The following is a 22,583-nucleotide window of genomic DNA, read 5'->3' as shown; positions in this document are numbered from 1 at the left end:
TAATAGACTCAAGCCTAGACTGAGGGCATCAAAATTCACCCACATGTGTAGCCCAAAATCATACAGTTTGCTACCCTAGTATAAGTTGGTAGCTTCCCTCACAAGCACCTGGTCATCACCAACCATATTTTATTAAGCTCCAAATACTACTAAAGTGCATAAGGGAGCATAGCTAAATATCACGATTTTTTGTTTGGTACACCATAAAGCTTTACCAATGTACTGCACCATTACCTTTTCTAAATGTTCATAGTAGGATGTAATGGTTCATTTGGTGGACATGGTAGATGGTAGAGACATAGTAACTGTACTTGGTATAGGCACTCATGCAACTATGCATATATTTTGTATGCTCTCAAGATCTGCCCCAACTACTCTGTTTAATTGCCAGCCTAGTTCATCATGTGGGGTAGCACTGGTGCTTTATACTTTTCAGTATTAAATTGAGCATAGGTATTCCCAAGGGACAACCAGACCAAAACTGTATACGAAATTTGCAAAATTCTAGTTTTAAATCATAAATTTGAAATTTGAAATTGATTTCTAATGATTTCAATTATCATTACTCTTTGTAAAATATCCAGCTAATAATTGATTTAGCAGCAAGTCTCTGGATCCTTTCTATTCTTTAACATTGTGAAAGGTTAGGTTGGCAATGAAAAAATCAACCCCTGAGAGGATAGAGCCTAACAATAGACAGTGTGGTATACTTTTAAATGGTGGGTTTGGTAGAAATGCCTTCTATTGGGATGTACTATTTTGTCTAATGGTCATGAATAAACGTCAACACATTTAGGCTCATCTGCATAGATATGGGTAGGAATGCCTAAAATGCTGTCCATTGCTTTTATAAGAAACTAAGCAATGTACTTTACAAAATACACTTTAAAGGTATGTAATTATTAGCAGTTTTTGTTAAAACAATGCTTGTCAAGTCTGCAATAATATCAAACCACTTAAGCTTATAACAATATACAAGGTTATATAGTTACTTTCATACACCTTTTTGGCTCATTAGTTAACAAACAAGTATAAGAAAAGTTAAGAATTTTACAACCTGCATGGTAGGAATCATTACAACAAAAAGTGCTTAAACAAGAAGGATCACTACCTGAAGTGCAAATTTAATTCCTACTTTAGCCATTCAGATATGGGATAAAGTAGGAATTGAATATGCATTTCAGGTCATGATCTCCTTTTAAGCACTTTCATTGCAATAATCCCTGGTCCCTACCAGCTTCCAATTTTTTCTTACGCTTGTGTATATCACTATTCACAATGTTCATGCATTCATGTACATAACTCACATGGATAACCAAAGATTCCTCCAGGATGACCATAACCTCTATTACTAGCAAACCCATACAAAGCCACTGTCATCAATACTGATGTATCGGTATGAATGACCTCAACCACATCCGCTGGAATATTCACTTTTGCAGCATATGCTTCAATGACATTGTTAACTTTAACTGGTACCCATTCCTGTGTATCTAGTGACTTGTTCACTCCTCCTGATATTAAGTAGATCTTGTCAGGTTGATAATATTGTGCCAGTACTATGATGTTAAGGTAATGTGAGGTAGATGGTAGATGTGGAGTACGAATAGCAGAAGTGCTGAATTTGTTTGAATATATATTTATACCAGGTACCAATAGCATCATTGGATCACCAACACTATCACCATCATTGTCATCGACATGTCCATGACTGAATTGAGCAACCAGTATTGGCTTATTAGAAGAGACTGCACAGTATTCTTGATGAGTCATGGTTTTGTTGATCGCCATTCCTTCATTGATAGTATAAGGTTCCTTTGTACCATTGCAGAAAATATCAATACTGGTGGAATTATTGGCTGCCAGTACTTTAATAGTATACGACCTTCTGGTAGATAATGGTGCAGTATAATATACTCTATCCCATAATGTGGTGGGCGGAATCTGTTCTATTAAGTGTCCACAATCAGTAACATCACTTGGTATTTGTGCACACTGATGACCACTAAACACAGATACTGGTTTGTCTGTAACAATTTTAGTTCCAGTCAAGTCCTCTGTTGATCTAATAAGTATTGTTTGCAACCTGTTTATTACAAACACAATTTGTCTTCCTATAAAGACATCACCATTCACATTAATATGAACTGTTTGTATAGCATTCAATTTTACTACTGTGCTATTCTCTGTACCAACTACAAGGATTATACTGTAACGACCTGAGTTGTCATCCATTAACATTCCAAAGTAGACATATTCACTAGTGCATGTAGTTGTGAGGGGAATGGCATTATAGGTGTCAACAGTAATACCAGTTACACTACCTCTAATAGCAATACTTTGGCCAATCACATTTACTCTACTGCCACTGGTCCTTAAGTATATTCCCCTATCTTGCTGATCTACTGATGTTATTATCAAACTGCTTGGAAGATCCACAATGACTTCACTGTTATTTGTAACTATCCCACTTTGATAAAATCCTACTCCAGGAGCACTTATGCAGTAAGAGACATTTTGAGATTCAGTAGTCGTTAGTACTATGGATGGATGACCAAGGTGTAAATGATCAAAGAATCCTAAGTAGAATTCATTTCCAATACCTGTGTTAACATACAAAACAATAGTGCACAATCAAGACGCACATCAGCAAAAGAGGTTGATGTGCCACATAGTCTGGTCTGTTATACCATATAGTCAGAAAGTTTGGCTGTAGGAAAGTTTGGCAAATTTGGCAAGTAAGCGGTGTTTCGCCAAACTAAAATCTGCCAAATCATTTGTCCAATACAAAATTAATCTGTGTATTAGCTCTACGAAATTCACCAAACCTTTTTCTTGCTAAAATCCTATCTTAGAAAATTACCCTATATTTTCTCCTGCCAACTTTTTGACTATATGGTATCACATTTTGGGCAAATAATGACACAGCAGTCCAACTTGGTATAGTGACTCCTTATGGTGTACTAAGTAATTTCAGTTGGTATTTTACATCTATTAAAGCTTACCATGAAAATGAAATCCATTATATTAAATATTAAATCTTCCCAAGAATACAAGTACTTCTACTAATTATATTTGTAATGGAATAGTTCATGGTCTTTGATGAGTAGTTAGTTTACTAACACAGTTATCACCCTATGCTAAAAGTATGAAGAGTAAAATGTTAACCATGGATTGGGTTTATCAGAATTTTAAACTGCAGAAATAAAGGTCAATAATACAATGTATCAATGAGAGTAACTTATTAGTTACTAGCATTTAAAATGTTTATACACTTTTTCACTGCATGAACAAAGAATAGTGCAAGAAGAGTTTGTTCCTTGGCATATGCATTCCTAGAGCATGGAGGCTCAGCTTTGCACACCAAAGGTAGTTTGTCACCAGAAAGCAACTGATGCAAGATGCATACAGTGTATAGCTATGTGTACATGGCTAAATGCTCTTAAAAAGAACCTTGAACCTTTTAGTCAATCAAGACACACGACAGTGTGTTATGCAGCCAAGAACAGCCAATGTGGGCCCATGACAGACAAGTGTGTATTTTACAGGAACCAAGAAAATGTTGCTTTCACGCATCCATAGCTCTGACCAGAAATTAAGGTGCATGAAAAATGTTGAAAAAACCCCAGGAGATTACGAAGAGGCTGGCATATGTACCAGTTTAGTCTAGTTGCTCCTGAGAAAGTAAGGGCTTGGTTTTCCAACAAGTTTGTGTATAGTGAGAACCATCTAATGTGGACACCATTTGGAAATTTACTTGGTGTCCTTAGTTAAGGGTATGAACCACTACTACTGTGATTTGGGAACTAGAGAAGTGAAAGATTATCAAAAATTCTGGGGTGTCCTTTATCAAATTATTATAATACAGAAACAGGATGTAGGAAGACTCAATGCTCAGCAGCACATCTTCCAGGATGGGTTGTGTCATGTATGTAGTTCATTTGGTAGTTACTTCATGTTCCATGTAGGTAGCCATGCAAGGCATTTATTTGGGATGCATTTGTTTATTATCACATGTAACATGCTTTGATGCGTTATTCAGTACAAATTGGTCTAATTGAGTTGGAATATATTTTAATCAATGGTTTCAAGTTGTGTTCAGGTGTTTTCTTTCAACAACTATTTTGTAGAGAAATTAAATATTGAATTGCCAACTTCATAAACAATCTGCCATCACCATCATCATCAGTAGGCACATTCAAGTTGGTAACAAATCTTACTCCCAAAGAATTTCCTGGAGCCCCAGAAACAGTTGCGGTGGGGCAAAGCAAACACTGGGAGGACAATTTTGAAGTCCTAGTTATGAAGTAACTCACCAGCAGCTGTAGGATTCATCTCCCACTGTCATCACTTGGCACTTTCAATTTGGTAACAAGTCTCACCCCCCTGTAATTGATTTTCCCAAGTTGGAGCCTTGTGGTGGGAGAAGGCAAGCACTCTTTCAATGAAAGTTACACATGCACTAGCACAGCAGATGCCATTCTGGGAAGATATCCTCCCTGAAAATTTACATTTTAATCATGTATGTTGTAATTGTTGGAAATTAAGTAGCAGCTAACAAAAGCATGTGAAACTTCTAGAGCGATTAACTACTGTTCCTTAGAGTGGTTGACTGCTGTTGTTTAATGTGGTTGCCATACTAAGAAGAATTTTTATTGTCATAGTTTGTTGAAACTTTTACAGTGAGTTTATATGACAATGTCAATCATGTCCAGTTAGTTCTGTTCAAAGCATTGATCGTTTGTGGTAGGATTTCGAATGACCAATTTCACGAAAATCAGTCAAAACGCCTTCACTTATACGAGTGTTTATCAATTACTTATGGTAGTAATATGTTAATAACAATATAAGGAAGCAAGAAATAGAGAGCATGATTGTATGGCTTCATGATTCAGCAGTCAGCCAAAAAGGATTTCTAACCGGCTAGATGCACATGACAGGAAAAAAATTTCCCTGCTTCCTTGGAACTGATTCACGTAAGTGACTTAGTATGGTTATAAGTATTATTTGTGCCTGATGTCAAGTTGAAGGCTTGTTGTAAATCCATGAGCTCTAGGATTTAACATGGTAAACCCAATTCTACTATGAATCTTGTTAATCCTCATCAACTTATATGCAACACAATTGTATTGGCATACACATACTATAATAATACACCACCCTCAACCAAATGGCAGTAGCATTAGCAAGTACACTATATAGTTTAAGGAAACTGAAGGCACACACAAGAAGAAAACCTTGAAATTATGCACACTGTCTGTAATAATATAGTAGCTGGTGTTAATTACAGTGGATCACCATTAGGCACTAGCTATGTAGCTAGCTGTTTAGTTCAGGAAAATAATAATAATTATATTCTATTTTTTGCAAAATAATTTAAATTCAGTTTTCACCAGTATTTTCTCTCATCATTATTCTCTTCATAATAGTTAGCCAGTAAATGCTTGGCAGCTAACATGCCTCTGGTCCTATTGTGGCAGGAGCTTAATTGTTACCTTCTGTGGAATAAAATGGTTTCATTGGTCTCTCTGGCTTCTGTTATGGTAACTTTGTGATGGCCCATCACTAGAGGTTTTGCAGTCCGTATTCCTGAGTTGGTCTCACATTTGCACCAAATAGTTGAATCTTGCTTTTGCCAATATTGAAATAGCATCAATACTGAGTTCAAGTCCAGTGGCAAGCTGAATTCTTCTGAACTCCGAGGTATTTCACCACTGAGGTACTGAAACTTCAAATTTAGGCATGTCTGTTGTTTGGTGATTTACTTGAATGTGCTCATCACTGACTTATATCTTGCGGACATCTGACAACAAATTACTGCATTGCTAGTATGTGCTACTGTGCAGCATAGTTGTACATAATAATTAATGTGCATGAAGTGCAGAAATGTGTGTACTCCACAAGATCTGTTCAAAGTTTAGCTACTTTAATCATTCACAATACAATAAAAACCACTTTATTAAACTTCATTGACACTCATAACAGTGAGCTACTCAATAAACCCTTTTGCTTACCTCTTTCACTTTGCCTACTGGGATGTACAATCTGTACTCCAGAAGGTCTTGTAAATCCACCAGTTATTCTGGTGTGATTCACACCAGCGGTGTGCTTGCTTATTCTTTCAATTGAGTGTGCATTCCAATCAGTCCAGTATAAGTATTCACCAAACTGAGTTAGATCAAATGGGTGGTAGGCATCTGGATTTCTTACTAATATGACAATGTTGTTTCCATTTAAGTCTCCCCTAGCAACAGTGTCAGTCCAAGCATCTGCCCAGAATAGTGCTCCCTCAAGGTAATCAATAGTTACAGCATTTGGCCATCTTAGTCCTTGTGTTATTATGCTCTGTCTGTTGGTACCATCCAAGTGCATTTTTTCAATGCGAGGATTTGTACCCCAATCAGTCATATACAAAGCATCATTCAAAGGGTCTAATGCAATTCCTCTGGGCTCATCCGTATCATTGAGAAGTATTAGTATTTTTCTAGATATTCCAAAAAGATCTGATTGCTCTAGGGTATTTCGTCCAGCATCAGTCCAATAAATTTTGTCATTAATCCAATCAATAGCTAAGCCATCTGGTACTTCCAATCCTGTAATGTAAAGAACAGTATGTTTGCAGTAGTACTTCCATTTTGAAGACATGGCAGAAAACCAAAGGACATTTGCAATATTAACTCAGAATTACTACACAAAATATCTATTCACAGATTATAAGCTACTTCTCTATTGTAAAACTAGGTGCTAGCTATATTCACCTACCCAAACAACCCAAACAAACATTTGATAGTACTGTGAAGCCTAAGCAAATGCTTAGATACCAAACATTTGGTAGCACTGTGAAGCCCTTTAAATTTCAAAATTGTTTATCTAAAAAAGGCTTTGATAAAAGTGAGCTATGAGACTTTAAAAATATCCCACACATTTACTATGGACAATTCAAGTATGCAAACATGGTTTACAACACAAAATATACTTGTTCCAGTGCAAAACCATTAGGAGTGAAAATTTTGAATATACTGTATTTGGTGGGGTCTCAGATGAATGTGAACTGACTATAAACCAGGGCTATTTTTTCCTGCAGTTTGTATCAAGCTAGTCAAGCTATATACTAGCAATGGAGGATTTATGCCAAACTAGCTTTCCTTGAATACACCAAAACATCACTCCACAAGAGTAAAAATGTAGTTTGTTGCCTCAGCAACAAACAAAAGTTAACAGGCTAGCTTCCTGGAGTGGTGGGTCAGGAGCAGAAATCAAGTTTTAGCCCCATCTGTCATCTGGTTGCATAAGTGCATGTCATAATTAAATTCCACATTCCTGTATAGTAGTGGAACTGTGTTGTATCTGCCACAATTGTCTAATTTTGTCATCTGTGCATTTGGTGCCCGATTTTAGTTTTATTTCAGCCCTTAGAAGTCTAACTGGAGAAGTTGGAGGTCTAACTAGAGAAGTTTAACAGGATAAATCGTCATCAGTCATTAGCTGCTGCTAGAGAAGCCGTCATAAGCTGCTTCGCTGAGATCGCTAAGCTACGCCAGTGAAATCCCTCATCAACAACTTGGAACCTACTAGCTGCTCTGCTGCGGTTCTTCGCTCCGCCGCCCCATTGACTTGGCTGTCGCAGCTTGTTTCTGGATTTCAGCTCCTGGCGGAGGTACAGAAGCCTGCTTCATGCCGAGGATGAACTCCATGACTCTTTGAAACTGCAGGCTGATGCAACAACACATAACGCTGGTGACACTCCACCTGTCACTGGTCAGGCTTCCTATGCGACTCCCACAGTGTCATCTCAACATACCAACGCAGCCGCCAGTCACAGTGACGCCGCGGCTACAATGAACAACGAGTCACTGCATCTACTTTTGTCACAACACAGCTTGAATACACCAAAACATCACTCCACAAGAGTAAAAGGCTTCATTATGGCTCACGTGTGAACTTCAGCTGAGTTGGACCAAGGTCAGTTTCTGAAAACTTTTTATTTTCTTGCCCAGGCAGAGTGTAGTTTCTCTCCACAGGCTCCTCCTTGATTTGCATAAACAGTACATGTAATAGTTGTAATACAGGCATGAGGGCTTTGCCTGATATGTATGCCCAACTGCCTGAGGGCCACAGGCCCGAGGGCAGAGGGCATACATATCAGGCAAAGTCCAACTGCCCCGTGTTACAGCTAATTTGTAACACTTATCGGGCTGATAGCCTGTACAGGGTGATCAATCACATGACTGCAGCCACTGGATATATTAATATATATGCATACCTAAAATTTTTGATTATGGGGTAAACAGCTAGTACTGTACGTTCTGGTTATGTTCAGATACAATGAATGGACATATCCTAGAAATATCACAGAGGATCTCGGTTGCATGAGTTTAATGTTTTAATCAGTGCTATGGAATTTTTAATGGAGTTCACTAAAGGCCTAAATAGGTAAGCTTGCTTGTAGAGTAGTTACTCCGTGCAGAGTGGTCATGATAGGGGCGTGTCTGTATTCGAAAACATGTGGAAATGATCGGTGAATAAGCTCTAGCACTAGTTCTCAACTTAGCCAACGTTTTTAAACTCGTAGGATGGTGAGAATAACAAACACTTTCCATCTGAGTGGTTTTCATGGCTAAATACCCAAGTCGTGCATCAAGACGCACGGTAGTGTGTCGTGCGGCCCAATAAGCCGGCGCGTAACACCCGTGAGTATATTGACAGGAAGAAAGAAAACGCACCTCCGTAGCTCTGTGCTTCCTTGATGAAACAAGACGATTTTTGCTGTGGACATGCCCTCCAACTTCAGCACTCCACATTCCAAATTTGAGCAAAATCGCTTCAAGCGTTCCCGAGATATGCGACTTCAAATATTGGCTTAGTTTCTTGTTTTTTTTTGTCTTCTTAATTTTCTTCCTCTTGGACTGCTATAAAACGCGAACGCCACATCCGATTTCCTTGCCATTTGGCACACAGAAGGGGGGTATAAAGGCGCATCTCGGTACCAACTTTGGCTGGAATACGATAAACAGGAAAAGAGTTATGAGTGATTATTCACGAAAAATAACACCAATATGTTGTCACGTCTACAGGGTAAACCGCGTATGGGAAGAAGCTGAAAATCGGTGGGTGAATAGGTTAACTATTGAACCTCAAACCTTTTGTGTGGTTTGAAAGAAGTCGAGCTAAAGACCAGGAAGATACAACGAAAAAACCAACAGTGTGTAACAATTACGCAATCGAGATTAGCTAATAAAAAAACGACTGCTTGCCACGACTACCAGATAAACCGCTTGGGGTAATGCTTTGAAAATCGTTGTACAGATGGAGTAATCATCTTAGAAAGGCTCATCAATGGTGTAGAAGAATCAGACTTAAAGCCACGGAGTTATAACACGAAATTCAACTTGGTGCAACAAGTGCGAGATCGAGATACTCTAATAGAGCAGTCATCCTAATAGAGCAGTCACCCTGAAGAGAATTCAAGGGATCAGCTAGAAACAAGAAACCTGCATAGAGATCATCTACACACAAGTCATCCTGTAGAGAGATCAGCTAGAAGAAGTTACCTTGTATGGAGTTCAGCTACAAAGAAACCATCATGTAGAGAGTTCAGCTGCAAACAAATCACCTATAGAGAGTTCAGCTACAAACAAATCTCCCTGTAGAGAGATCAGCTAGAAGAAGTTACCTTGTAGAGAGTTCAGCTTCAAACAAATCACCCTGTAGAAAGATCAGCTAGAAGAAGTCACTTTGTAGAGAGTTCAGTTACAAAGAAACCACCATGTAGAGAGCTCAGCTACAAACTAGTGACCTTGTAGAGACATCAGCTAGAAGAAGTTACCTTGTAGAGAGTTCAGCTACAAAGAAACCATTCTTTAAAGAGCTTAGCTGCAAACAAATCACCTATACAAAATTCAGCTACAAACAAATCACCCTGTAGAAAGATCAGCTAGAAGAAGTTACCTTGTAGAGAGTTCAGTTACAAAGAAACCACCATGTACAGAATTCTGCTACAAACTAGTGACCCTGTAAAGACATCAGCTAGAAAAGTTACCTTGTAGAGAGTTCAGCTACAAAGAAACCATTCTGTAAAGAACTCAGCTGCAAACAAATTACCTGTACAGAATTCAGCTACAAACAAATCACCCTGTAGAGAGCTCAGCTAGAAGAAATTACCTTGTAGATAGTTCAGCTACAAACAAATCATCCTGTAGAAAGATCAGTTAGAAAAAGTTACCTTGTAGAGAGTTCAGCTACAAAGAAACCATTTTGTAAAGAGCTCAGCTGCAAACAAATCACCTGTATAGAATTCAGCTACAAACAAATCACCCTGTAGAGAGATCAGCTACCTTGTAGAGAATTCAGCTCCAAAGAAACCTCTATGTAGAGAGTTCAGCTGCAAAGAAACCAACCTGTAGAAAATTCAGCCACAAACAAATTGCCCTGTAGAAAGATCAGTTAGAAGAAGTTACCTTTTAGAGAGTTCAGCTACAAAGAAACCATTCTGTAAAGAGCTCAGCTGCAAACAAATCACCTGTACAGAATTCAGCTACAAACAAATCACCCTGTAGAGAGATCAGCTAGAAGAAGTTACCTTGTAGATCGTTCAGCTACAAACAATTTTCCCAGTAGAGAGAGCATCTAGAAGAAGTTACCTTGTAGAGTGTTCAGTTACAAAGAAACCACCATGGAGATTTCTGTAATCAATATATGTATTATATATATATAATTTGTACATTTACTGATAAAATATTTAAAGTACATCTACTTCATCTTTTCTTCTTCCTGTGGTAAAGAAAAAAAGCATAGGTTATAAAAAAGTCCCAAAGTTGGCCATAGGCTGGCTTTGGGATATATAAATACAAAAAGAAATGAAATCTAATCCAAAACAGCCAAGCTGTAAAAAAAGTGTGCGGCCCTCAGAAAGGCTATGGTGAAAAAAGATGTGAAATCCAAGGTGGCGGCCAAGAAATGGCTGTGATGGTAGGTTAATGGTAAAAATTTTAATGATGACTGTGCCAAGACCAAGCGGCACAAGAATTCACCTGAATTGTCGTTATTAAAATTTTTACCATTAACCTACCATCACAGCCATTTCTTGGCCGCCGCCTTGGATTTCACATCTTTTTTCACCATAGCCCTTCTGAGGGCCGCACACTTGTTTTACAGCTTGGCTGTTTTGGATTAGATCCTAATTACATGAGTATTAATCGATCCCCACAATCAATTTCGGCATCAACTTCTATATAATCACTGCCCAGTTGTAGCCCGGCTACATTTCGTATGTAGCCTGGCTAGATGGGCTACATACGAAAAATGTAGCTCAGGTAGTTCCTTTGATCTGAGGTGTGAAAACGTTACATTTGCCGAGTGCTATATTTCTCTTACCCACTCTTTGAGTGCTATATCTCCCATACAGCACTTGTGGCAGTGCTTTATCTATTACATGTAACACTTTTTTTGCTATATTTTGCATACAGCATGAGTGAAAGAAGTGCTTTATCTGGTATAGAGAACTGTCAACTTGAGATACACACAAGACACACGAAACAATTAGAAACTCACGGAATAGTGTTATCATCGGTAGAACAGGAATTGCACCTGTGTTTCACCTGTGTTGCACTGTGCTGCACCTGCATAGTCATTTTGTGAGTCTAGCCTATCTTCTCAAGGACTAAAGGTTTTTGATTATGGTACTTTAATAAGCATATTTCCATGATATTCCTAGGACTCGTCCGTTTATGTGAACAAAATGTAGTAAGAATGTTCACTGCTTTTGAGCACAAGTAACCATCATCGAAATCTTCAAGTGTGTCTATAAATTAAATCCAGTGGTCTGGTTAGGCTGACTGGTCAGCCAGTGCAGTACAGGCTATCAGCCTAGACTGGCTTGGTTGATTGGTTGTACTGGCCGAGAGTGAGAGATCTTCCCTCAAAACAGGCTATTAGCCTGCAAATAGGCCTGGCAGTTCTATAACTACCTGATATAGAACTGTGGGTCTATAAAGTGTTCTATAACTGCCCAATATAGAACACTCGTGCTTGCATGGTAAATATAGAACACTGTTTTGCTTTGATCCTCCCATGCAAAGTTATATATATATGTATGTAAGGTAGAAATGAGGGAGGTAAATAACTGCACTAGTGGTTTTGATCCTGAAACTCATAGTGAGTCCGACAATTGCAGGTTTGATCTCAACCTCAGTTTTTGTCAAACCTACCAGCAAGAAGGCTGAAAAGCCTGTATACCTTTTGTTATGTACATTATAAATATACATAAGTGAAGGATAGTTCTTGACATTTATATCTAGTTTTGTATTTAACTTTTTAGTTAGCTAGTTTTGTAATTAATTTTTGATAGCTAATATTTGTGGTATTTGTATAATTTATACAGGTGTTTTAAATTGTGTTCATATAGGAGCTGTAATGTAGTTAATTGCTCTGGCAGGTTCCAGAAACTTCTAGAACATTGTGTAACATTGTGTAATAACTGTAGTATAAATAGCAACTTTAGCAAGGTGTTGATTTGCGGTAGTGTGATATGGCTTCTCTGTGGCTATGGTGGTAGCTATTATTATGCTTATTGCTCGTATTTTCCATTGTGATTGTTGAGACGTCTCTCGTACTGTTCTTCATTTGTATTGCTGTGGAATAAAGCTGAAGATGAAGCATAATAGCCACTGTACTTTGTATGTTTTAGTATTTGAGCATGTTCAGACACATAATTAATTTTATGGCATGCCTGGCACCATTCTTTCTTTTGATGCAGTAGGCAAAGGTTCATTAGTCATAACTATGTTATAAAAAGTAAACAAGCGCATAGAAGGAATTTTAAGGATCAAAGAATAAAAAGAGTAGTGAAACAAGGGACAGTACTTTTATAGTTAATGATGTTAAATCTTATCTAAACTAGTAGTTAAATGTAATTTAATGTTTCTTTCCATATCAACAGTTACTGAATTAAATTGTAAAGAAGCAAGACACAAAGTTTATAAAAGTTAATTAGCATATAATCGTGGTTTTTCATATTAATTTGTTAGTCATATTAGATTAATTACAGGCAACAAAACAGACCATTGCATTTTACCTGACACAAGAGTGACAACTGGATATCCAGTGCTTAATGGTGCACTCCTAATGTGACCATAACTCACATCTGTCCAGTACATCCTATCAATATTATAATGATAATCAATAGCAACGCCATTTTGTAATCCTATTACAAGATTATGATAAATAGCTGCAGTCAAGTTTAGCCTGTTAATTCTGTTAGTGTTGACAAGAATTATGTACTCTTCAGTGTCATCTGGATGTACTTGACAATGATCAGCTGGACCTACACAGTACATGTACATATGTATAACATTATAATCTTATAATAGCAACTTCTCTAAAAAGTTAAGAAAAATACAATGCATTATGTACATGTATGTGTATGTATGATATAATTACATATAAGTACCACAGTAGGAGTAAATGAGATGAGTCTGAGAGGAAGACATGCACAAATGTCAAGCTATTTAACGAGAACTACTGTGTGATATCATTAGCTGAAATACTGTATGTGCTATGTTTCAATTATAAATTTTAAAATAAAGAAATTAGTTTGCCATGAACATTTTAGAATCTCTGCTCAGTCCTATAGCTAATGAATGGAAGTAATTAATGTACATACTTGAGCATAATATTAGCAATATCCTAGTGGCATGGTCATCAAGGACAGCAGAAAGAGTGAAGTTAACACTCATGAAAACAGAATCATTGTGACTTGCAATACCATATAATTCTTGCACATTTGCATTGCCAATGCCAACGGTAAAGATGTCATAAACATTTGTAGAGTGGAGGTGTGATGCAATTCTTAGAGTTTCATCTGTATCACTAGAATGACCATCAGTTAAAACAATCACAATGTGACGAGATCCATTTCTTAGGTTCAAGGAAGTATTGTTCTGTAGTAACTGTAATGCTGCTGCAGTGTTAGTACCTCCTCCAGTATATGGCACTGCTCTAATGGCTGTTAGCAGAGATGCTTTATCAGTGTAATGTTTCAAGCCAAAATGAAGAGAAGCACTGTTAGCATATGAGATCACAGCAACTAAGTTTCTATCAATACCAATGTTGATCTCAGATGATATGTTCACCACAAAATCTTTTAGCAGTTGGAAATCAGATGAACCAACACTCCCAGAATTATCCAGAATGAATATCCAGTCATAATTACATTCTATTGTAAGAGAATTACTATTGAATTGTGCAGTTATTGCACTATCTGTACTAATTATTGCCTATTATAAAATGACACTTTAGAAATGTGTGCATGCATAACTACACACGTACACACATAAAAAGTCTCTGGCAGCTATATTGCCAGTTCTGGGAAACTCCTTAGGGCAGGACTAGAAACCCTCACGGAGACTATCCAGGCCTCACAGATAGAGATCACAGAACCTGAAGTTCCACAGTGACCTCATTACTGCTAAAACAAGACAAGGACAATTGGGCATTTGCTTTCCCAGTTGACACCAGGTCTGCATTATACAGCTGAGTAGACTGGGAGCAATGTGAGTAGTTTCTTGCTCAAGGAATCTACAACAACAATAACTGAGCAAGCATCGAACCTGGAACATTTGATTACCAGGTTGGTGCTCTAGCCATTTAACTATGCACACACATGCGCACACACATGCGCACACACAAACACACACATGCACATGCATGCATACAGTGTACATTCACAACTCTCCTCTCTTGATCTCTTGGTGCCACCAGCTGAAGTTGTGTTCAGTGATAGTGGGGTCCTACTTAAGGACTAGTGACCAGCTGTTGTCTCCACACAGACAATGCCATGTCAAATCACCTTGATGGCAGAACTGTCTACCACAGAAAGAACTGTCTACCACAGAAACAGTTATAAATAATTCCTTGCAGGAGAGAGTTTGCAGCACAGGAGTTTTGTCTCCTTGCCACTTTACTTACTTGAGCACTACATAATTTAGTCCACTGAGCCATATCTTGGCACAAAGCATACCATCAATTATCAATACTGATTGCTTTCAGGTCCAGTGGTGTATCCAGAATTTTTCAAAGGTGGTTTCCAGATTTGGTAGTGGGTCGTTGATGCAGGACAGCCCCCAGCCGCTGACAAATTTTATATGTTAAAATATCTCAAAATTTACTAGTTTATGCTCAATGAATAATGCAAACCATGCTATTTTCAATAATTATATACGTAGTTTTCTAGTTCCCTTTAAGTCTTATCAGTTATGGTTTATGACTGGTCAGGAGTACTGTAATGATCCAAAGTATAACTCAAAACTTTTTAATTCAGGTAGTTAATGTTAGTTTCAAGCTAGTCATTTTACATTTACATTATTTTATCAATTCATTATGAAGGTTCTATTAGGGTAGTTTTGATTGCTCTGAATACGTCTGACTGCTCTATTAGAGTATCTCAATCTTCATGAATGTTTATCCTTTTATGTTCTTATTCTCCCTTTTAAATATACTGCTCTGCTCTAATCCCATTATTTGTATATTTGTGCAGCTAACCTATGATGGTTGGTGTTCCTGCTGCAAGCCTATACAGCCAGTAATCATATAAATACATTTGTCAAGTTCAAATTTCAAAGGGTTTCTTGAAACCCAGGAAACCCCTAAATATGTCACTGAGGTCATGCAGCATTCCATCATGCCATTGTTTCTTGGTCCTATGAAAAGGCTTCCGCATCCTTTACAATTCTCCAAACAGTAGCAGCCTATCATTACCCGTATGACCAAGGTGTCCAAACCAATGAAGGCATCTCTCCATAATAAAATCAGCAATTGACTACTGCATATCAAACGCCTCTGGAAAATTCTTAATAGCAAGAGTTTATAATGATCTAGGGCTAACACATTATAAACTCTTGTTAATGGTAGTGCACTCTCTCCACAGCTGATATCAAGACACACTCACAATGGTTATAAAACATGGTAAGTTACCTTACATCAGGAGTCTTTGTCATTCACCATAAAGTAAACTGATTGCCTTATACACATTTCATTGGGTTGACACAGAAAGCGTCTTATTCATAAAAATAGTTACCTATATATTCTACATGCTACCTATATACTTAGTCACCAAACTCACCATCTCAATTTCACCGGCACTCAACTGAATGACATCATCATTACCAATGCCAGCCCTCACAGTCATAACCTTAGTTTTGGAAAACCTAGCAGTGAACCCAAACTGACTATCCCCCCTACAACAAATTTCTTTCCAACAGATTCAAAGGCAGCTAGCTAGGGATGCAACATACAGTGCAACTACAAACTACGATTCAGTAACTTGGACCCTTAGGCTTTGCAGTACAGTCTCCTACCAACCTCCTTCCATATTTGCACAACACGGTAATTCCAACACCCTCAGAATGATCTTGCTATCTGGCCACCATAGCATTAAGATTAATGTTAAAGAGTGTGGAGACCATCTTGCACTCTTGCCGTAAGCAATTCCTAACTTCAAATCTACCAGAAGTATTAGCACCCACCCAAACTCCTGCATGCATTCCCTTGTGAAAGGAACTGATTACACTCAATATCTTAGGGAGAACACCACACTTCTCAAGAATTGTCTACAAAGAATCCCTAGGTACATAGTTGCATGCCTTCCTCAAATTAACAAGCAACAAAAACAGGTGCTCCCAGGTCTTCTCCATCGTTGTCTAGCAGAAAATGCAACCTCTACTTTTACAAAAACCACACTGAGAGTCAGGAAGCAACCCCTTAGCAACCACTTGCAGACATTCCTGGATGATTCTGTAAACACCTTCTCCACCACATCAAGCTAACTAATTCCATGCTAGTTATTGTATGATTGAAGATTACCTTTTTTTGGTACTGGTACTATTAGTGCATCCCTCCATGCATCACAAATTCATTAATGCAAGCATCTTATCTCAACCACCAGCTCCTACAAAATTCCACCTACCTTCCTTGCTTTCAGCTGAGACAAGGCAACCTTCACCTCCTCCTTGGCAGGAGGATGATTACAGTGAAGCAGTGGTGGTAGTGTGAGCATAGCAACAATAACATCCTCATCATAAATACTCTGAATATTCAACAAATTCTTAAAATGCCCATACCAATGATCTATAATTTCCTCTGGTCTCTTATCAGTTCATAGCTTTATATCTGCAGCAGTCCTTACTGGCCTGTGACCAGAGAACAAGCCCTCTGCAACCTACAAATGCTGCCCCACCTAACCTACATGTCCATATCTTCTAGCTACCTTGCCTTCAGCAGCCATCTAATTAACCCATTCCTCCTTAGCTTTAACAACAGCCTACTGCACCATCTGCTGCAACTTTCTGAAGGCTCTCCTACGTGATGTTGTGCCTACTGTACTTGTAGAAACTTTTAATTAGCATTATTCTTCTCACAAATCAAGAGAAATAATTCTCCCTAAACCATTCTGGATTCGAATGATAGCCCCTAACAATAGAATTCTCAGCTACAGTATTACGCAAGACAGCAATTCTCTTCACCACAAGTCACAAACCTGGAACACCTCCCATCACACAGCCTCCCCTCCAGAGATGCCACATACTCAATCATTATGCCTGACCTCAAAAAGTTATGTATTTCAAATGACACAGGGCATTTCCGTACACCGGGAAAGTGAAACCTGTACCCCAGCCCTCACCATTCCCGTAGCTATATAGCTCCTTGCATAATTTGCACATCTATACAACAATTCTGCTGGCTGGCCTCATAGTAACAAAGTCAATCATGTGACAAATTCTAGTAGCTGGGTGTATCCATGTACCCTAATATCTCTTCTTGAAAAAACTGTTCATAACAGAGAGTTAGTTTACTTCACAGAATTGAAGCAAATATTCACCAGCCAAATTGCAGCCTCTGATGCCACATTTACCAAGTACACTAGATCATACTCTAGCATTTTCATCATATACACCAACACAAGCATTGGCGTCATCCAGAATGAGCAAAGTATCATCTTGAGGAACACTATCCAAACAATCGTTACGTTGTTGCCATTTCTCACAAAACCACTTCAATCTAGCCATAAACAACCTGGAGCTGCATGGCTGCCTTCCACACTTCACCTCCAAGCAGCTGTAGCTCTGGGATTCAAAATCAAACAGACCTGAACCATTTCATCCCCTGAATTTATCCACAAAAACTCTATTTTTCTATCTACAATTGAATTACTAGGAGGATCATTATGATCATGATTAGTATGAATGTCACCTGAAATTTCAGTTAAAGATCAAACAAACAGTTAAAATTAATTTATTTTCTGCACATTTTAAAGCTTATCACTCACTAGTGCAAAACAGGAGCCTTCACATGCGTGATTGAGACAAAAATTTATGCACAGCAGTGAAGTATAGTAGTTGTGTATGAACGATGATCTTTGATTGGTTCAATCTTGGGGAAATATTTTGTAAGTAGACTCATAATTGTATTCATTCCTATGGCCTATCTAGGGACTATTTATTATTAATCTAAGGAATGCTGAGTGATTCATATCTATGTCTGTGTGGCTGGAGGAGTGTAATTTAATGGCTAGGTAAACATGCTGAGTCAGTAAATAGTGTCAACACAAGGATATTTAATTTCTATAACTTACTGATAACATCATGTCACTGCAATGGTAAACATGTATACAACAGATGTACCTTTGACAGTGTACCACACAATGAACTTCTATACTCAGACTTAAATCAATGGGAAATTATGGCTTAGGTTTAAGTCAAACTTACTAAACTGCCAGCAATGTGTAAAATCAACAACATGCATTCCCACTTACTACCAGTTTTATCTGGAATTCGCCAGGGAGGCCCCTTACTGTTTCTCATCTACATCCATCAATAACACTATAGACTGTGCTGTTTCTAATTTTGCTGATGATACTAAATGTTTCAAAACCATAAGAAAGTTGTTTGACTCAGACCAACTGCAAAATGATATTGACTCACTATATATACAAATAGAGTACTGATTGGAACCTTACATTCAATTTATCCAAGTGTGTACACATGAGTTTCAGTTTTAACCTAAGCTACAAACAATTAGGAGCTGACACTTAACACATCATTGCCCTATTAGGCCTATTGAGGTGTACTTTCTCAACTCATAAAACCATCAACAGTAAGAAACAACTATATATACTTTTATATCCCATGTTTGCTCTCAGTTACTGTATTGCTCAGTTTTAGGAAACCAATCTCATCAAATACATATACACCTTTTCAAATAAGTTCAACAATGAGCAACTAAGTATATACTCAATGATTTCTTAGTATAAGACTTGTCTTCTCAAATAAGTTACTACCATTAATGTATACATTTGACCTAAGCAATACTCTTCATCAAGAATTACAGTTACAATCACCTCATGGAGGCTTTGACATCACAAAATACATCTCATTTGCTACTGGAAATACTCGGCCTGCCACCCATCATAAATTGAATCAAACCAGGTCTTCAGACAACATCACTAATAAGTTTCTATTTCAGCAGACTGTTGATAGGAAGTGATTCCAATGGTAAGTATGTAGTTTTTGCTTATTAAGATCCAAATCAATGACAGGTAGCCAAATTCTTCGCAAACTTCAACACTGATATCAAATGTACTTACTCTTTTTTGTTGTGTCCTTGTGTTGATTGTAGCAAGCACCCGAGAACTCCTAACTTTGACTTTCTTTACTAGCTATAATGAATGTAATTCTCACTTGGGTATAGCTAATTAAGTAATTAGTTTAATTCATGTAACTTCTGGCCACTGGTACAGGATACCAGTAGACCATCAGTACCACTGAGCACTGTAAAGCTTTTAAATAAATAAATAAATATAACGGTAGTTATAGTACATCACAGAGTTGACAATACATGTATCAGTTGGTCCATAATTCCTGTTAACATGTTAACATGCTGTGCACAAAATTTTAAACAATTGTACACCTGTACACCATGTGACCATTCCCAGGCTGCTAAAGTGAACTCTAGATACAGCTGCCTACATGCAATTTCAGTAATACCTATAGGATTCTACCATTCATTATGCAACTTACAAATGGCATTATACCTGTTTTTATTATTATTATACCAGTTGTTACTGACTGCATGTTTGGTCATAGTATATAGCTAAGCAGCTTAAGTTCATACAGTATATTATAGCTAATTATTTTAATACAAATACAGTTTGCTTACCTGCTCTTGCTGGAGCAGTGACCTGTAAAATCAAAAATACAAGATCAATTATACAGTAATCTATATATATATATATATATATAGTCTAGCTTAGTATTGCTGTCGTACGAACTATATACCGTGCCTGCAACCTGCAACCGATAGCTATGTTAACTTGATTTCCATGCAATGCTGTTGTTACAGAACCGATGAATAGCCAAACCTATAAGGATGGATATACAGGCGTATAGGTAAGGCTGCATGTAGCTATATCTGTACTACCTACTAAGTTGCTGTTGCCTATACGCATAGCTAAGTACACGGTCACCACCAACAAAGTAGCTAGTTAGCTATAGAGTATATGAATATAGGTATACTGTATTAGCTATGCACAGCTATATACGTTTGTAGCTAGCGATGTGTATATAGCTATCTGTGATTCGCGCTTTTTATCACTGGCTCGTATTACGCATAAGAGGTTGTTTAGTAGCTACCTTTAGCTATCTAGTAACTTACGCAATATAGCAGAAGTACAGTATGTGCAAGCGCCAAGATTCCTGCTTGACATTGCAACCTGGCAAAAATTGACATAGCTATAGTTTAGTTTGAACTGACTTCTTTCTAACTAGCTGTAGCTACACTGATACTAACTATCAGTAAATACACTGATTTTTATTATAATCATCAGCAGCTCCATGGCTTCTATCATATGTAAACACGTACGTACGTATCATCAAGAGTTCATAATATATAAAAAAGATATAGCTAATATTATTATGAACACTTGGTATCATATTGCTATCACAGACTTCCCCTCGCCAACCAGGTGAACCGGAATTTATTTTCTAGCTACATATTTGTTGGAGAGAGCCAGTTAGTCTAACACTGCAAAATTTACATACCATTAGGGAGAGGAAGTTTCCATAACACGGAGTTAGGATATTACTGTGTAGAGTGATTGGAGTGATCTGAGTGATTGGAGTGATCTGAGTGATTGCAGTGATCTGAGTGATCGGAGTGATTGGAGTGATCTGAGTGATTGGAGTGATCTGAGTGATTGCAGTGATCTGAGTGATTGCAGTGATCTGAGTGATCTGAGTGATCTGAGTGATTGGAGTGATTTGAGTGATTGGAGTGATCTGAGTGATTGGAGTGATCTGCCTGAGTGATTGGAGTGATCTGAGTGATTGGAGTGATCTGAGTGATTGGAGTGATTAGAGTGATCTGAGTGATTGGAGTGATCTGAGTAATTGGAGTGATTAGAGTGATTGCAGTGATCTGAGTGATCGGAGTGATTGGAGTGATCTGAGTGATTGGAGTGATCTGAGTGATTGCAGTGATATGAGTGATTGCAGTGATCTGAGTGATCTGAGTGATCTGAGTGATTGGAGTGATTTGAGTGATTGAGGTGATCTGAGTGATTGGAGTGATCTGCCTGAGTGATTGGAGTGATCTGAGTGATTGGAGTGATCTGAGTGATTGGAGTGATCTGAGTGATTGGAGTGATCTGATTTATTGGAGTGATCTGAGTGATTGGAGTGATCTGATTGATTGGAGTGATCTGATTGATCTGAGTGATTGGAGTGATGGGAGTGATTGGAGTGATCTGAGTGATTGGAGTGATTAGAGTGATTGGAGTGATTAGAGTGATCTGAGTGATTGGAGTGATCTGAGTGATTGGAGTGACTGGAGTGATCTGAGTGATTGGAGTGATCTGAGTGATTGGAGTGATCTGAGTGATTGGAGTGATCTGAGTGATTGGAGTGATCTGAGTGATTGGAGTGATTGGAGTGATCGGAGTGATTGGAGTGATCTGAGTGATTGGAGTGATCTGAGTGATTGGAGTGATTGGAGTGATTGGAGTGATCTGAGTGATTGGAGTGATTGGAGTGATCGGAGTGATTGGAGTGATCTGAGTGATCGGAGTGATTGGAGTGATCTGAGTGATTGGAGTGATCTGAGTGATTGGAGTGATCTGCGAGATTGGAGTGATCTGAGCCATTGGAGTGATCTGAGTGATCTGAGTGATGGGAGTGATCTGAGTGATTGGAGTGATCTGAGTGATCTGAGTGATTGGAGTGATCTGAGTGATTGGAGTGATCTGAATGATTGGAGTGATTGGAGTGATCTGAGTGATTGGAGTAATCTGAGTGATCTGAGTGATTGGAGTGATCTGAGTGATTGGAGTGATCTGAATGATTGGAGTGATTGGAGTGATCTGAGTGATTGGAGTAATCTGAGTGATTGGAGTGATCTGAGTGATCTGAGTGATTGGAGTGATTGAAGTGATCTGAGTGATTAAAGTGATTGGAGTGATCTGAGTGATGGGAGTGATTGGAGTGATCTGTGTGATCTGAGTGATCGCCGATCACTCAGATCACTCCAATCACTCAGAT

General features: G+C 38.1%; 1 protein-coding gene across 1 annotated transcript in view; it reads right to left on the bottom strand.

The window, feature by feature from the left end:
* LOC136255675 (uncharacterized) overlaps positions 1-20,834 on the bottom strand; it is a 59,748-nt gene extending 38,914 nt beyond the window's left edge. The window contains exons 1-6 of the mRNA XM_066048485.1: positions 20,704-20,834; positions 20,209-20,230; positions 13,661-14,212; positions 13,073-13,321; positions 6,015-6,593; positions 1,308-2,603 (exon numbers count right to left, since the gene is read on the bottom strand). Coding sequence (XP_065904557.1) covers positions 1,308-2,603; positions 6,015-6,593; positions 13,073-13,321; positions 13,661-14,212; positions 20,209-20,230; positions 20,704-20,778 — 2,773 coding nt within the window. The 5' untranslated portion in view covers positions 20,779-20,834. The remainder of the gene's footprint in view (positions 1-1,307; positions 2,604-6,014; positions 6,594-13,072; positions 13,322-13,660; positions 14,213-20,208; positions 20,231-20,703) is intronic.
* Positions 20,835-22,583: the final 1,749 nt, after the last annotated feature.

This window comes from Dysidea avara, chromosome 5, assembly GCF_963678975.1.
Source record: "Dysidea avara chromosome 5, odDysAvar1.4, whole genome shotgun sequence".
Taxonomy (NCBI): Eukaryota; Metazoa; Porifera; class Demospongiae; order Dictyoceratida; family Dysideidae; genus Dysidea; species Dysidea avara.
Note: the sequence above shows the minus strand (reverse complement) of the source record. Positions and strands in the feature narration are given on the sequence as shown.